At 45.7% G+C, this 15,393-nt stretch overlaps 2 protein-coding genes and 1 long non-coding RNA gene across 11 annotated transcripts; 2 read left to right on the top strand and 1 right to left on the bottom strand.

The window, feature by feature from the left end:
- Positions 1 to 32: 32 nt before the first annotated feature.
- On the top strand, positions 33 to 1,651 carry LOC128792104 (uncharacterized). The gene is made up of 3 exons (XR_008432308.1): positions 33 to 586; positions 957 to 1,334; positions 1,417 to 1,651. It is a non-coding gene; the product is annotated as an uncharacterized LOC128792104 (long non-coding RNA).
- A 1,567-nt stretch (positions 1,652 to 3,218) lies between these two features.
- CRYZ (crystallin zeta) lies at positions 3,219 to 9,552 on the bottom strand. 8 transcript variants are annotated; one of them, XM_053950857.1, is made up of 9 exons: positions 9,220 to 9,552; positions 8,675 to 8,802; positions 8,184 to 8,336; positions 6,795 to 6,958; positions 6,122 to 6,173; positions 4,829 to 4,978; positions 4,332 to 4,433; positions 4,092 to 4,187; positions 3,219 to 3,830 (listed from the first exon to the last, which is right to left on the bottom strand). In XM_053950857.1, the coding sequence occupies exons 2-9, from the start codon at positions 8,783 to 8,785 to the stop codon at positions 3,669 to 3,671; spliced, it is 990 nt and encodes a 329-aa protein (XP_053806832.1). In that variant the 5' UTR covers positions 8,786 to 8,802; positions 9,220 to 9,552; the 3' UTR covers positions 3,219 to 3,668. The 8 variants fall into 8 exon arrangements, with proteins under 8 accessions (XP_053806832.1, XP_053806826.1, XP_053806828.1 ...); XM_053950851.1 differs by having other exon boundaries at positions 9,466 to 9,494; XM_053950853.1 differs by having other exon boundaries at positions 8,675 to 8,799; positions 9,220 to 9,279.
- Positions 8,934 to 14,784, top strand: TYW3 (tRNA-yW synthesizing protein 3 homolog). 2 transcript variants are annotated; one of them, XM_053950860.1, is made up of 6 exons: positions 8,934 to 9,083; positions 10,340 to 10,420; positions 11,148 to 11,246; positions 12,044 to 12,115; positions 12,376 to 12,509; positions 12,695 to 14,784. In XM_053950860.1, the coding sequence occupies exons 1-6, from the start codon at positions 8,934 to 8,936 to the stop codon at positions 12,897 to 12,899; spliced, it is 741 nt and encodes a 246-aa protein (XP_053806835.1). In that variant the 3' UTR covers positions 12,900 to 14,784. The 2 variants fall into 2 exon arrangements, with proteins under 2 accessions (XP_053806835.1, XP_053806834.1); XM_053950859.1 differs by lacking the exon at positions 8,934 to 9,083 and adding an exon at positions 9,482 to 9,723.
- The last annotated feature ends 609 nt before the right edge of the window (positions 14,785 to 15,393 follow it).

Here is a 15,393-nt window from a genome sequence, read left to right as displayed (position 1 = left end):
GTCGCCAGGAGACGGAGGGAGGGAGGGACGGAGGGACGGGAGGGGGCCGGTGCTCCGCCTGCCGCCCCAGAATCACAGAACCCCGGAATTGTTGGGGTTGGAAGGGACCTTTGGAGAGTCCAAGTTCAATCCCCTGCCGAGGCACGGTCACCTGGAACAGGTGACACGGGAACGCATACAGTTGGTTTGGAATGTGTCCAGAGAGGGCAACTCCACACCCGCCCCAGGCAGCTCTTTCAGAGCTCTGCCACCCTCCATGGAAAGTTCTTCCTGACGTTGCAGTAGAACTTCTTGCGCTTTAGTTCATGGCCATTGCTCCTCCTTGTGTCACTGGGCACCACTGAACAGAGGCTGGCACCATTCTGTGACATCCCTTGGAAATATTTGTATGGATCAGTGAGATCCCCTCTCAGTTGTCTCTTTTCCACACTAAGCACGCCCACCTTGGGCAGTCTGTCGGCGTTCGAGAGATGCTTCAGATGCAGTACACCTCATCATCTCTGCAACCCTCTGCTGGACCCTCTCCAGCAGCTTCTTGTCTTTCTCGTACTGAGGGGCCTGGACCTGGCCACAGGACTCCAGCTGGGTGAGGCTGGTGTGGCGCTGCGGGACACTGGTGCTGCAGCAACTGGACTGGGAGGGGAGGGGAAGGAAAAAGAAAAAACAGAAAGGAAATATGGGAAAAGGAAAAGAATAAAGGAAAGGGGAAAAAAAAAAAACAAGGAGGGAGGATATAAGAAGAAAAAACTTAAAAGTATGGAGAAGGCATTTTCATACAACACAGACCCAGGAACTTTAAAATATATAATGAGGTGACAGGATGCACTTCCAATATCAATCCTGATTTCCATCTCTCAGTCCAGATGACAGGAAGTACTGAAGTGTGCATTGGCAACAGACACCCGATTTACTGAAATAAACACCCTTCCATGCTCGTTTTTCCCTTCTTCCTGCAGTTCTTGCAGTTGTGTCGCAGTTGAAGTACAAACTCACAATGTAATGCTTCCAGGGGCTAGAGTGACTGATGTGAGCGGAGATCCCTGCAGTGAGGAATAGCAAGGACAACCATCCCTCCTGATACATCTGTTCCAAAATTTAGACTTCACCATCCTCAAGTTTTCTGTGGCATGATTCACCCAAACTCAATATTGACCTGCCTTCTGTAAAGGGAGCAATTCTTGACATAAATATTCTCTTGATATTTTCTCTTCCCAACTCTGTAATTAAAGTCTTAAACTAACTTATTCTATCATCCTGCAGCACAGGAAGAAGTCAGGAACAAACACAGAACAATTACAATAGAGAGGCAACTACACTTTAAATGACTAGAAGAGGTAAGCAGCATTTATTTGGGGCACAATGAAATTAACCAAGAGCAGCTGCTTTTCAGAAAAATTCCTCTCTTTTCTGTTTCAGAAACACATAGTTTCCAGAAAACAGCAGTTTCCAGAGCCTTGCATTGTACACAACTCCTCACTTTGAACCCCAAACCTCTCCTGCAGATGCCAAAGTCGGCACAAATACAAAAGCCTGTTTAACCCTTCCAAACACCCATGGCAGCACCAAGCAGGCTGTGACTGGGAACCACTGCTTTCAAAATCCCATCCAGTCAAATCAGGAGAAGATTCTCAATAAACTGAGAGAATTATTCCACCAAATACAGTGGTCTGTGGCCCCCACTCCTTTCCTCATCCTTTTCTGCACTGCTAAGAGGCAGCATGTCCCAAAAAGACATGTCCCAAAAAGCATGTCCCAAACCAAGGACTCTCCAGGATGACATTCCCTAGATTGGTGGCTTGCACAAATCAGACACACCTGAGCCCTACCTCATTAGTTCTATTCACACTGCTTCTTCCAAAGTTAAAATAAAATAGTCTTTCAATTTATACAATACATTGGAAATTGACAGAAGAACAAACGTTATATGGTATTCCCAACAAGTCAGTCCCAGTCCTGCTGTGCCATTCTGCCAGGTCACCTGGCAGAGAGCAGCGATGATGTGGTAACACAGAACTGCTCTGACACCTTCTGGCGACAAACTCCACTACAATCACGGCCCTTGGGACAACAACGATGAGGACAGACCAGACACTTCCTCTGAATTTCTCCCCTAAACATCATCCACGATGCAGTGGCAGCACTAAGCAAGAAAGGAGCCACTGCAAACCATCAGCCTCTCATTCATGTCATAGACCCCTACTAAATTAAGACTGAATTAAAAATAATTTCATATTTGAACACAGAATATACAGGAAAGGTATATACTTCATCATGTCCACAATCATATCTGTCATTAGCCATTACTTTTAACCACTGTTTAGTACTTTGATATTGAGAGATGTTTTGCTTTCTCTAAAAGCATTGTCAAGATGAATAGCAGGTTCCCAGCATGACACCACTGCTCAGGCTGCATCCTGCTTGAGACAACAGGAACAGTCACCTGGATAATCAGCTGAGACACTAGCTACACACATCACTTACCAGGTGAATCACTTAAACTTCACATAAAAAACACAGCTCCCTACTCCTGTGGAAAGCGCTACAAACAAAGAAACCAGCTTCATTCCCCTGGGGCAGCCTGGAGGGAGGAAGGATCCCACTGCACCTTGGCAGACAGTCCCACAGCTGAGCTGGCCTCATCCTTCTCTCCCCAAGCAGCTTTCTGAAACCACTCACTGAAACCCTAAATTGAAATCATTAACTCTGGAAACATTCCACCATCTTTCCTGGCAACACCATCTGTTGTGCAGTGGATGTAAGGTTTATGAGAAGACACAATGAAACGAACCCGGTGTCATGGCAAAGTGACCCCACATAGACACCTGCACACAAGCCCTAGTGCTGAGGCTGTGCCCTGCCCACTTCAGCAGATGGAGCTCAGGAGTTTCACAGGAACTCTCCGTGCCACAAAGCCATGCAGCCTCCGTTCTCCGTGCAGCCAGGGATCCAGGAGACTTTAATAAAGCACATAGGAAGAACTGAAATCTTCACAATGAGCCGTTTACCATCCAGGAATCAGCTGCTTAGGTCATGATCATCAGTTCCTAAGAGGCAAATCCCAGCATGCAGCTCCAGAGTGACAGTCCCTATGGATAAGCCAGGATACTGTCACCTCAGCCTTAGAGGCACAGACAAGTAAAACTGTCTTGGCTCCAAACAGTTCATGTTTGACGCATTTTGCCCATCTTTTGAGCTGGAAAGTAAACTATTTTGTCAGTAAAAGCTTTTATTTCAAGTAAATTATGTGACAAAATTTGAGTACAAAATTTGAGTACAAATTTTGTGGCTAAAAGAATTTACAGTTATAATTAACACACATAGTGAGTTATTTATTTTCGTGTATCTGTAAAAAGCATCTTCATTCTGTGTTACCTACAGTGGCCTCACTCTGCCTTCACATGGACCATTATACCAAACCCTACCACTCCCTGCAGCACAAACCGTTCCAGCAGAGAAAATTTATTATTTCCACATCAATCAAAAAGGCTACCAAAATTACTTTACAGTAAATGCAACTCTGCTCATTGCAAAAAGAAAATTATAACTAATTCATCTAAGTGAGCATTTTCTGCTACTGTCAAACATGATCAAAGGCATGTTTGTAACATACATTCAGTGAACCATGTAAGCTTAGAACAGCTGCAAAATAAATGGAAAAAGGTGCTCCTTTACAGAAGGAGCACCATCTTCCCTTGGGCACCACTGCTACAAATAATGTCTTCATGAGCCTTGGCTGCTTTCTCCAGGGGATATTCCAAGCCCACAACAGGTTTCAGCCAGCCAGCTTCTATGCCATCAAGGACTGCTGTGGCACATTCACGCCTTTCCTCCTACATGTAACAAACACAGTTTTTATGACAAGGTCTTTACATTTTAGAATAGTATTGGCAATTTATGCAAGAATTAAAGCAAATTCCACAACCTGAAAATATTTTATGATGTTCTGAGATTGAATCAAAACATAAAGGAATGAACTAACAAGTTTGTTACAGTGAAATTATTGTTTCATTCCTACAAATAATTTTAACTGTAAACAGAGAGGTGCTAGAACAAGCCAATAAAGCATACTTTAAAATAAAAATGCTTCTCACCTCAGTTGCAAGAAACAGACTCACTCCAATTATGCTGGACTCCTTGCTCATTGTGTCTCTTGGGTTTATCTCAATGCGTCCTCTGCAGCCCACAACCTGCCCAAAGAAGTGTCCAAAGCATGGAGTCATAGCTGTTCAGTGTGATGCTGAATGCACAAAATCAGTGACACAAGCACCCATCATCACCTCCCTGCTCAGGGACTCACTGTCACCCTGCTGGCCCAGGACACAAACACTCACCATCACCCTCCCTGCGCAGGACAGGAGCTGCAAGTCAGCATCCAGGTTGACATTAGAGAGCATTTCTATGATGATATCAACTCCTCCCGGCCCTGTGCATGCCTGTACAGGACACAGGATGTTATTTTAGTGCTTGGGTACCACCATTGATTTTAAACTACAGAAAGTATCCCCTCTACAGCTCATTGTTTAAATTTTCAATAGAGCCTTTGTACTGCAGCTGACAGCTAGTGAGCTGAATTGTAGCACATTTTGCTGTGCTAAATTGTGATGTGATCCCACACTAGAATTTGCTGAATGTAAGAAATTCTAAATGCCACTGCCTGTGAGGAAAGCTCAGCTCTTCCAGCCTGAGAAAGCTTTTCCTTGTGTAGAAATGAAAAAGGCAGTACACTATTGATCCTACATAAATCTAGTTTAAAGTCTTCCGCAAACAACTGTTCACATTTTGTTAAGAAAAACACAACCTGCATTCTTGAGTCCAGACACAGGCCTACCTTAATTCTCTCAGTGTAATTCGGGTCTCTGTGATTAAAGGCTTGGTGAGCACCATTTCTCAGAATCATATTCATGCCCTCCTCAGTTCCTGCAGTACCCAAAACCTTCAAACCACAAGCTCTGGCAATCTGACATGTTGCTAGTCCCACCTGAGGGGAGAAAAAAAACAAAAGAGAAAATTATTTTACCTCTTTCTTAGAATTTTAAATATTCTACCCGTGACTTGGAACGTCTGCATTTAAAAAGCTAGCCTGGTAAAGTGGTTTTTAGCCAATAATTTGGATCTTAAAGACAGCCAAATACTTTTTAAAAAAGAAAAGACATTTACCGAGGCGTGGTAAATTTTTGAGGTTTTTCAATAGCCATCAGCATTTGACACAGATCAATGTAGAATGCTGAGTATCTGTCAAATCTGGGCCCTATATTTTTGATACAAATCCAAGGAAATTCTTCTCTTCACAGAATCACCTGCTATTAATACCAGCATTATACATTGCAAAGAAAATCTGCAGGCACAAATTTTATTAACACTACTTCTTTAGAAAGTAAATTCTCAGTGTCTCCTACCAGCTTTGCACTCCAGTAAGAATAGAAGCACTACATTTAGTTTATGAAAATTTAAAAAAATACTTATGATGCTAAATGGCATTCTAGTATCTCAAAATAAGATATGAATTCATCTTTTTGGTGTTTAACAAATAATTAAGGAAACTTGGCCTGTTCACAGCAGCTGCTTGGTGCATCACCAGAAAGTGAGCAAGTGCAGAGTGTGGGAGATAAACTAATATGTTGAGTCATAGAGATCTAAAATAAGTTTGTCATGAAAACCCAAAGAAAACTAGAAGTGCAATTTCATGTAATCAGTTGCAGGTTTATATATTCCAGTACCTTTCCCTGTGCAGTCAGCTGTTGGCTCATGGGTAAAAACATTAGAATGTAAACAGAAATGCACAGTCACCCTGCACCAGTCACTTCTTCTCAGAGGACTGAGAACAATTTGTACATACTGGAAAATTAAAGCTTTCTGCTATCAGCAATAAAACTTCCAGACCAACTACCACCTGCAGCAAACACCTGTTCAGTGTGTGACCCTCTGACTGGGGAACTCACACCAGCACTCGTGCAGTCTCACAGTTATTGGGAATGACAGGGTTTTTTTCTAAGAAAGTGTATCCTAGAGTATCTGAAATAAAAACCTAATCTGCTAATCTATTGATACAAATATGACCATAACTCATATCCCAGGAAGCAGATGCAAGGACAGAGAGCAGTTGCCTCGTTGGAATACTTACCCCACCACTAGCACCATGCACCAGCACGCTTTCCCCTGCTTTGGCACAGCCTCTAAGTGAAGAACACAAGAAATGTTGGCACTGTGACTGCAGCACACACTGACTGAGCATGGGGTTGCAGATACTGACATCAAATCTCATTGTTCACACAGCATTGTTTCCAGTTTATGTTCCAATTACATTCCAATTTATGGCTAAAGAGATACCATAATCCTTTTTGGGAGAACAAGGAGGCGAAATAAATCCTGTGACAGATGACTTGAAGCAACATGCAGCCAGCAGCCAGTTAGAGCCTGGTACTGAGCCTCAGTTGAGGACTTTGGCCTGTCACAGGAAAGCAGTGGTTCTGCTCCACAGTGCCTGTCTGCTTGCTGAGGAAATGAGAACTATTGCTCTTTTTCTTCCCCAGCCAAAATACCAGTGAGTACTGAAAGGGAGTCACATATTTTATCCATGAAGCCTTTCCAGGTAGGTTCTCTCAAGAAAAAAGACTTAACAGGAAAACACAGTCACAAGCTTCTAGATTGCAATTATCTGACAATTCCATCCACAAAACGTTTTTAAACGTTTCCCACTCACCAACCTCCCCCTTTTTAAAGGACGTTGAAAATATGAACTTTGGTATTGTAAATACCAAAGATTAAAGTGCACAAACATGGATTTGGTGCCTTACTTCTGGAAAAGGGCCCGGTAGGCAGTGAAGTAGGGCACTCCGATCGCTGCTCCCTGCCTGAAGTCCAGTTTGTCTGGCAAAGGAAAGACTCTGTTGGCTGCAGCAACTGCATACTCTGCATATCCTCCAGAAAGTGTTTCAAGGGTGAAAACTCTGTCACCTTTCTAGAATGGAGGGAAAGAACACAGAGAAATCAATAATTTCCCTTACTTTTTCCTTAATAAAAATTAAGATGAAATTTACAGAGGTTTAGGCTATTGCTAACAGCTCTCCTATCAAAATAACCAGTTACATTTGTCAAAAAAATTTTATGAATTCTGATACATAGCATCAATGCAACACCAACTGTATAATTTCTTATATTTAAATCTAAGTATCATAATCATAACCCCACCCTGCAGTGTAACACACAAACCTACTGCCTCATTAACATGAACCTTAATGAACTTTAACCGAAATCAGGAATTCCATCCACAGATTCTAAATGCAAAACCTCAAAACCTTTTACAAACACAAAAGAAACATTTCTAAATTATTTAAATGTGAAAATATGTGTCCTCTTAATATACCCTAAGACATCTCTCTCTCATTCAAGTCAAGAGCATCACAATTGTCAGAGGAAGCAAAAAGTCACACACAGCAGATACAGCAAGCTGTCGATAAGAAAATATGAACAAAGATGACTCTTCTCTCTTGATAACCCTGTCTCTCAGATCTCCCAAAATTGTTACATAAATTCCAAATCAGGACATTCCAGCCCAATTTTACCTACAATTTTTATGTTGGTTTGGAACCAAATGTCTAATGACTTAAATGGGAGAACCAATTTAAAAACTAATGTGATGTCATAGATATCTTTTAGCAAATTGATATTTGCCTTCTCCTGTCCCGAGACTTTCCCACTGAGAAATCCAAGTAAAGTTACTAGACAGGAGTAATACAGTATTTGAACAATTTTAGCAACAAATAACAGAATTTATGGAGCTTTATAAGTAAGCAATTTCCACGTCTCAAATACTTTACAGAAAAATTTTCAGTTCTGCCTAAAATTACTACCCCCAGCAAGAAGCATCCAATCTCAACTTTTTCTGCAATGCCAGAAAAACAGCTCCAAACCCCAGATTTTGTACACCAGATATCACTGCTTTAAAGACAGACTGCAGTGCCTCTTCTGGGACCTCTGAACTTCAGGGGGGCACAGCATTCCTCACAGTCCCATCAGCAGACTGGTTTGCCAGTGGGATCCCACTATGGGCTTTTACCAGTGAAGGGGTTTCCCCCCTCGAAGGGATTCCGTGATTATAAGCAACAAAACCAGGCAGAGTAGCACAGCAACCAGCCACAGAGGACCCATTAAGCACTAGTGAATTCCACCCAGTGTGTAAATACCTTGAACGCAGTCACGTGCTCCCCAACACTCTCAATCACCCCAGCCACATCCGAGCCAGGAGTGTAGGGTAAAGCCGGTTTCCTGGCATAAGTCCCAGAACGAATATATGTCTCAACAGGATTCACCCCACAGGCATGGACTTTAATTAATACCTAAAAGAAAATACACTTCTTAAGCAATAGCTAAAAAGACTTAGCCCTTGAATTCACAGCATGGCGTTGTAGCATTTTTACTGACTTCTCAAACAGCCTCTGCGACAACCCAGTGTCAAAGCGAAGCTAATTTCAGGGAAATCTTGATGTGGAATATATAGCCCGCCGCAGAGTAAAGAGCCCACACTTATTAAGCATGGTATCTCAAGCAGTATGAACACACTGACCAAAACTCAGGTACTCTAGGTGTAGGGTTCTGGGTTGTATCTCTCATTCTGTCCTGCAGGCACTTGTTAAGATTCATTATCACTATTTTCCTTCAGAGAGCTCACATATACCTGGTTTTCTTTTGGAACAGGAACTAACACATCTGACTGGAGTTTAAGCACTTCAGGGCCACCAAATTCAAACACTCGGACAGCTCTCATCACGCTCCTGGTGGCTGCCATGGCGACCAGAGGATCTGCTAAGAGAAACAATGAGAGCCGTGGTACCTGCTGAGGTCACGGGGAGCCTGAGCCACCGGGAGATGGCCTGGGACACCGCCTGGAACACGGCACACACCGCGGGGTCGGAGTGCGGATCGGTCCCGCGGTAATGAACCGAACCAGGGGGAGGGGAGGGAGCGGGGCAAGGGAAGGCTCCGAGCTGCTCTGGACCGCCCCCGCTGGGAGCACCTCCGGGATCCTGGGCACGAGGAGGACGGGAAGCACAGCCGGGGCCGCTGGCCAGCGGGGCTACCGCCGGGTAAGAGCGTTCAGGACCGTGCCCGATGTGATCCCGATACGACGGGCCTCGATCGGGCGCGCCCCGCGACACGCTCCCACCGCCAGGCCCCGCCCACAAACACACCTGCACCGCCAGGCCCCGCCCACAAACACACCTGCACCGCCAGGCCCCGCCCACAAACGCGCCTCTGCCGCCAGGCCCCGCCCCTTGAGCCGCCTCGCGATCAGGCCGTGCCCCGGAAGCGCTCCTTGCGACCAGGTCCCGCCCGTTCGAGCTGCCCCGTGCAGCCTGGCCGCGTCCAGGGGCTGCGGCGCCCGGCACGGGCGGCGCCGAGCCGCGGTCTCCCCCTCCCGTCCGCTGCCCCTGGAGCAGCGCCGGGCAGCCCGCGCCCGCCGCCTACCTGCGGAGCGCCGAGGAGGGCGGGCCGTACCACTACTGGCTCCGCCCCGCCGCGCGGGCGCGGCGAGGTTTGTCCGTCGCGGGACGCCGTCCCCCCGCCATGGCGGCGTTCGCGCGGCGCAAGGCGCAGTGCCTCGCGCGGTCCGACCCCAGCCGGAAGCGCGCGCTGGACGCGCGAGCCGCGGAGCTCGTGCGGCTCCTGAACGCGCGCGAGCGCTTCTGCAGCACGAGCTCGTGCGACGGCAGGGTGACCGTGACGGTGCGTGAGGGACCGGGGTGCGGGACCGGGCCTGCAGGGTGACCGTGACGGTGCGTGAGGGACCGGGGTGCGGGACCGGGCCTGCAGGGTGACCGTGACGGTGCGTGAGGGACCGGGGTGCGGGACCGGGCCGGCAGGGTGACCGTGACGGTGCGTGAGGGACCGGGGTGCGGGACCGGGCCGGCAGGGTGACCGTGACGGTGCGTGAGGGACCGGGGTGCGGGACCGGGCCTGCAGGGTGACCGTGACGGTGCGTGAGGGACCGGGGTGCGGGACCGGGCCGGCAGGGTGACCGTGACGGTGCGTGAAGGACCGGGGGTGCGGGATGGCACCGGGGGTGAGGGACCGGACCCGGGGTGAGGGACGGGAGCGGCAGGGTGACCGTGAGGGTGCGTGAGGGACCGGGGTGCGGGACCGGGCCGGGCGTGAGAGACGGTGGGTGAGGGATGGGACCGGACCGGCGGGTTGGGTGATCGTGACCGGGGGTCTGGTCGCGGTGTGAATGGGCTCTTGCTTCAAGGGGTGCTCCTTTATTTCCAAGGATCGTTTTTGTAGCAGCACGCGGTTAAAGCCACCGAGCTGCCGAGTCATTTTAATGGTTTCTGCCCATCACTAGGACACAGACGGCACGGGGATCCAGAAGAAGAACTGCACGTGGCTGCTGGTAACACATGACCCGTGTGTCAAAGGCGATGTGGTAAGGCCACAGTGAGATACAGCCTTTATATTTATTCATAGAAATGCTCCTGGTGTCATGGAAAACACATTGTGTCAAAGGGCTTTTATACCTGCTACTGAGATGAATTGATACTCTACTCTCAAAATTGACTTTTCCTTAGATGTGTTGCTTAATAAATTCTTCGGACCCATTTTAAGAGAATGCTTTTAAGCTCAGTATCAAATTCTCTGCATAGTTATAAAGGCAGCTGATATTCCAGAAACTTATATAATTTCTTCCTGTCTGGAGTCATATTTAAAACTCTTGAATTAAAAAATCTCTTGAGCCCAGCTTGCTGTGCTAGCAGACAGACACCTGAAAGTGGTGTAATAGGGAATCTCTTATACTGCATTGTTAATTTAGTGTCATTAAATACTCTGAAGTTCAAAACATCTGTAGTGTGGGGTTTTTCATTTTTAGTATGCTTTCAGAATAATCTACTCTTTGCATATATTGCTTTGTCCCACAAAAGAGGTAGTTGCAAGATCAGCATTTTCTCACTCAAGTCGTAGTTCACTTTACCATAGATATACATTCTCACACAGGCAAAGAAGTGTCCTCCAGAATATTTGTTTTCATTAGTATTTGTTCCAGCAAAGCAAAGCTTGTTAAAATTTCAGGCCAAGGAGGATGCTGTAGGGTGTTGTTAACTATTACGAGAGGAAGTACTCTGATTTTTATATATGTATTTTGGTTTATTTTCCAGATGACAGCACTCGAGAAAGCCACAGGTGATGTTGTGTTCAAGTTTGAACCGTTTGTTCTTCACGTGCTGTGTCGGGAGCTGCAGGATGCACAGCTGCTGGTAAAGCCACGTCAAGTACCATGTCACATTGTTCTGTTACATTCTTGCCTGCAAAAATAAAAGTATTGGCTCCTGGCTAAGCAGTTGCACTTAGAAACAGTCCCAGGTGTGCTGTGTGTTTAATAATTAGGGTAGTAAAGTAAGCTGATGAAAGAACACAGCTTTAAACTTGATGAGGGTTTTACTGTACTTAGAAAGTAAAAAGACTCACCTGCAGTTCAGGCTTTGAGCAGAAGCAGACTGCTGCATGAAGCACTGCCTGAGGAGCCTTGGCTGCTCTCACTGGCTGCAAGGGCTGGATTTCAGATGGTACTTCACTGCCGGCCAGGCCATTAGGCTCCATTTCCAGTGCATTGAATGATGCCTTTGCTTTCTGCTTTTTCCAGTATGACTGCGGAGAGCAGTGTGTGCCATGCTGGGCTTGTTTTGGCGTTAGCGCAGAAGAAAGAGCTGAGGGGCTCATGTAGAGTGCAGCTGCACTCGTCATTGTCAAGGGGTGGCACGACTGTCTGTGAACTTCCAGCTCATTGGGATAAAGTAGTTCAGTGCCTAGAGAGACATTGCATCCCTTCTGCACTGATGGATTCAATCAGGATCCACCTCTGAAAACCACCCACCATTTGTGGGTTTGATCTTTAAAAGTATTTTAATGTAACTGTTCTTGAATAAGTTTGGGTAGATGATTTGAATACATTTTTTGCAAAATTGAGATTGTATGTTGCATTGCAACACATCCATAAATATTTTTTTGCTGTGAAAGTATACAAGACCTGTTTAAGCTTTTATTTTTTCTGCAGCATTCAGTGGCTATTGACTCTGGGTTCAGGAACTCTGGTATTACAGTTGGCAGAGGAGGAAAAATTACAATGGTAAGGACTCTGTTACTGTAAAGGACGTAATAAAGTCATATTGTTATGTTAATTTTTGTACGAGCCAAGACCTGATTGGTGCTTAAGAGCTGTCACAGGGCATGCTATAGCAAAGAAATAGCTTGCTGCTTTAGATGACAGCAACCTAAATAATCATATGGATAAGCAGGTTTCTTACTGTAATGAACTCCCTACATTATTTAAATAACCTTCATAAACTAAAAAACTTTATTCCAGGTAAATCATGTGTGTGTTTTCAGGCAGTGCGGAGCACTCACTGCTTAGAAGTTCCACTGAGCCACAAAGGGAGATTGATGGTCTCCGAAGAATATATTGAATTTCTGGTACATGTAGCCAATCAGAAAATGGAAGAAAACATACGGAGGATTGACAGGTGTGTAAGAATACACCAGTTCTGTTCATAACATCTACTTTTTCTTCAGTATTAAGTAAGATGTTAGTAACCACTTTTCTCCCTTGCATGTTTTGATTACATTCTAAAGCATTAGTTTCTCCGAGTAATTTGCAGATCCTGAGCAAATCTATAAAAACAGTAACTACAGAATTGTTTCTGTCTAGATTCCACAAAGGCTTGGAGCTAGCTCTGGAAGCTGCTGTCCCTGCAGACACTTTGTTTCCCGAGGGGCCAGAGGAGAGCCACTCTGTGTACATGCGCAGAAGAAAGAGACGGACAGCTCAGGAACACGCTGATTCCAGCAGAGAGCTGGAACCCCATGATGATACTGAGAGCAGTCTTGGTCTGTTTGCTGAAATCATGATATAGACTAAGACATTTGAAAGCAAATGGTGAACTGAAAAAGTTACTGTAATGCTCTTTTTAAGAGACTTATATACTCCTGTGCTCCTATTAGTAATATTCTCATGGATATTGACCAGAAAAAAAGGTAATTAACAGAATTGTGAGCAGGTGCAGCTACAGGACACAGAGAACAAAGCTGTAGAATGTTTTGGGAGTTTTTAAAGTGTACCGTTGAATTAACAAAGTGGTACTCCATCAATTATCCCAGAAATAACTGGTTTGCTGCAGCTTTTCACTCTGTTCTCTGTGGTAGCATTTCACTTCCAGCTTCCTGGGTTTTGCGGAGCCAGCTGGCTCTGCAGGTTTCTCCTTCAGGAAGGGGAAGACAAGCATTGAAGACTGAAGACCATCCACTTGTGAGACAGCCAATACATGTGGTGGAAACACAGAAACTTTACAAAGTAGCCTGTGTGCACCGGTCTTAGACCTCCTGTGTGTTTGGGCAGACTGGTTAAAGTATGACTCAACCCAGGGGCATAATTTCTAACAGTGCAGAGCTGCTGGCCAGGAGCTCTGAGCAAAACTGGAGTCCCACAGCCCATGGGGCAGCAGGCAGGTGGTGGGAGCAGCCCACAGCAGGGCAAAGCACTGCAGCTCCTCAGGTGTGGGGACATGGCTTCTGCCACAGGTGCTACCTGCAGCATTGTCGGGATGTGGGCTTGTGTCAGACCTTTGCAGTCTCCATTTTCCACAGGCCTTCCTCTCCACTCTGAAGGTCAGCTGCCTGTCTGGGCTGAACTGAAACCCCAGGGCTTCCATCAACAAAAGCAACATCTGCCTCTATGCAGAGGGTCCTCCCCAGCCTGCTACCTTAGCAAAGCCCTGGGGAACCCCTGTTGCCATCCCCACTGCTGGGAGACCCACTGTTCCTGCAGATCCCTCTTCACCGCCTGGGGGGCACGTCTTGCACACAGAGGAGGGAATTGTTGCTTATAGATTTCAGGGAGTTTGTTCAGAATAGTCTGAACCCTCCTCTGCATGTGACATTTCTTAGAATGTCTGGCACTGGTCTGTTGGACATGGCTCAAGGGACTGATGACACCCAGCACCAACCACAAGCAGTGCCCACAGACCCTGTAACAGTCCAAACCCTCACCCTGTGTAACAGCACTACAGTATTTACATTCTGAGAAATACAGTTTGTCAGAAACTCATCTCGCATTCCTCTGAAAAATGATTAAAAATTCAGGAAGACTTTTTGGCATCTTAACACAAAAATGTTACCCTGTTTGCATCTTGTTACTTTATTCCCTTCATCACCAATGATTGAAGACTGTTGAGGATCTCGTACTAAAACTTGACACTACAACAAGACAAACAGAGAAGAATCAGGGAAACGTTACTTCGGTATGTAGAAGAGTTTGTGCAACATTTTTCTGGTTTGTTTTGTTTTGTTTTTTTTTTTTTTTTTTACCCCATCCAAGGTTGCAGACAGTGATGCTGAGGAGGTTTCACCACCCTGACAGTGTTCTGGCACCAGCAACACCTTCCTTCATGCACCACTGCCCTTAGACCTTGCCCCACACTCACCCAAGTTCCACCAGCTCATTTTGAGGTTAATTTTGTCAAGCTGTGTTTTATTTCCAGCTGCTGTATGGGATTCTCTTGGGCTGTCAGTGTGCAGAGCACAGGCAGCAATTGGGAAGAGCATCCAGAAGCAGCTGGAGGCAGCACCCCTGAAAAGGGGATTCTAGGGGTTATGGCTGCCTGGAAATTCACCAATAAGCAACAAGACTCCTAAAACTGTCAAATCTTTATCATTTCGAAGTGTGCTTAGCCACTTAATTAATCTAAAAGGTATTTTTATACTTGCTCTCACTGTGTTAAATTTTTTAAAATTACAATTTCACTCCTTGTGTACTCAGTTTTTTCAGGGGAGGCAGATGGGTTCATTCACTCCAGGAACTGATTGTCATTTTTCACCCCACAGCATTTCACATCCACACCAGGAAACTACTCAAATCAGTGCCGCAGCATTCCCTGTGGCTGTGCCACAGGTTCCGAGCCAGTTGTGCTCCCCAGCACATCCATGCACTTGGGCACAAAGTCACTTGACCTGTTCGCTGGCATAATTCTGTACATGCAAATCCCAGATGTCAGGAGTGCAAGTGTTCACTTGAAACAGCATCCTCTGAAATTCACATACTTAAAATGGTTCACAGGAGTGTGGCAGTAATAGCTGCAGAGTGCAGTGAAATCAATGTTTGCACATGGGGTTAAACCTCTCCAGACCAGGGTGGCTTTGCACCTCTCAGCTTCCACTCCTGCCAGGGCTTCACTTGACTTTAACCAAGTCTCAATTTAATTTAATCAGTCTCAAGTTTTTTGAATTTATCATATTAAATGTATCATGCATTGGAGACTTAGCGGCTCTTCAGTACTTTTGGTTACTGAAAATACACAATTACTTTGTAATATCTTGTGAATTTGATTTTACATAGTGGGATATTGTAGGAAA

The sequence above is a fragment of the Vidua chalybeata genome, chromosome 9 (assembly GCF_026979565.1).
Source record: "Vidua chalybeata isolate OUT-0048 chromosome 9, bVidCha1 merged haplotype, whole genome shotgun sequence".
NCBI lineage: Eukaryota > Metazoa > Chordata > Aves > Passeriformes > Viduidae > Vidua > Vidua chalybeata.
Note: the sequence above shows the minus strand (reverse complement) of the source record. Positions and strands in the feature narration are given on the sequence as shown.

Coding starts and splice junctions, on each gene's coding strand:
- CRYZ (XM_053950857.1), bottom strand. CDS start 8,785: ATGGCAGCCACCAGGAGCGTGATGAGAGCTGTCCGAGTGTTTGAATTT. Junction 6,174..6,794: donor TACCGGGCCCTTTTCCAGAA/GTAAGGCACCAA, acceptor TTCTTCACTTAG/AGGCTGTGCCAAAGCAGGGG. Junction 3,831..4,091: donor GTCTGTTTCTTGCAACTGAG/GTGAGAAGCATT, acceptor TGTTACATGTAG/GAGGAAAGGCGTGAATGTGC.
- TYW3 (XM_053950859.1), top strand. CDS start 9,565: ATGGCGGCGTTCGCGCGGCGCAAGGCGCAGTGCCTCGCGCGGTCCGAC. Junction 11,247..12,043: donor TGCAGGATGCACAGCTGCTG/GTAAAGCCACGT, acceptor TTTTTTCTGCAG/CATTCAGTGGCTATTGACTC. Junction 12,510..12,694: donor AACATACGGAGGATTGACAG/GTGTGTAAGAAT, acceptor GTTTCTGTCTAG/ATTCCACAAAGGCTTGGAGC.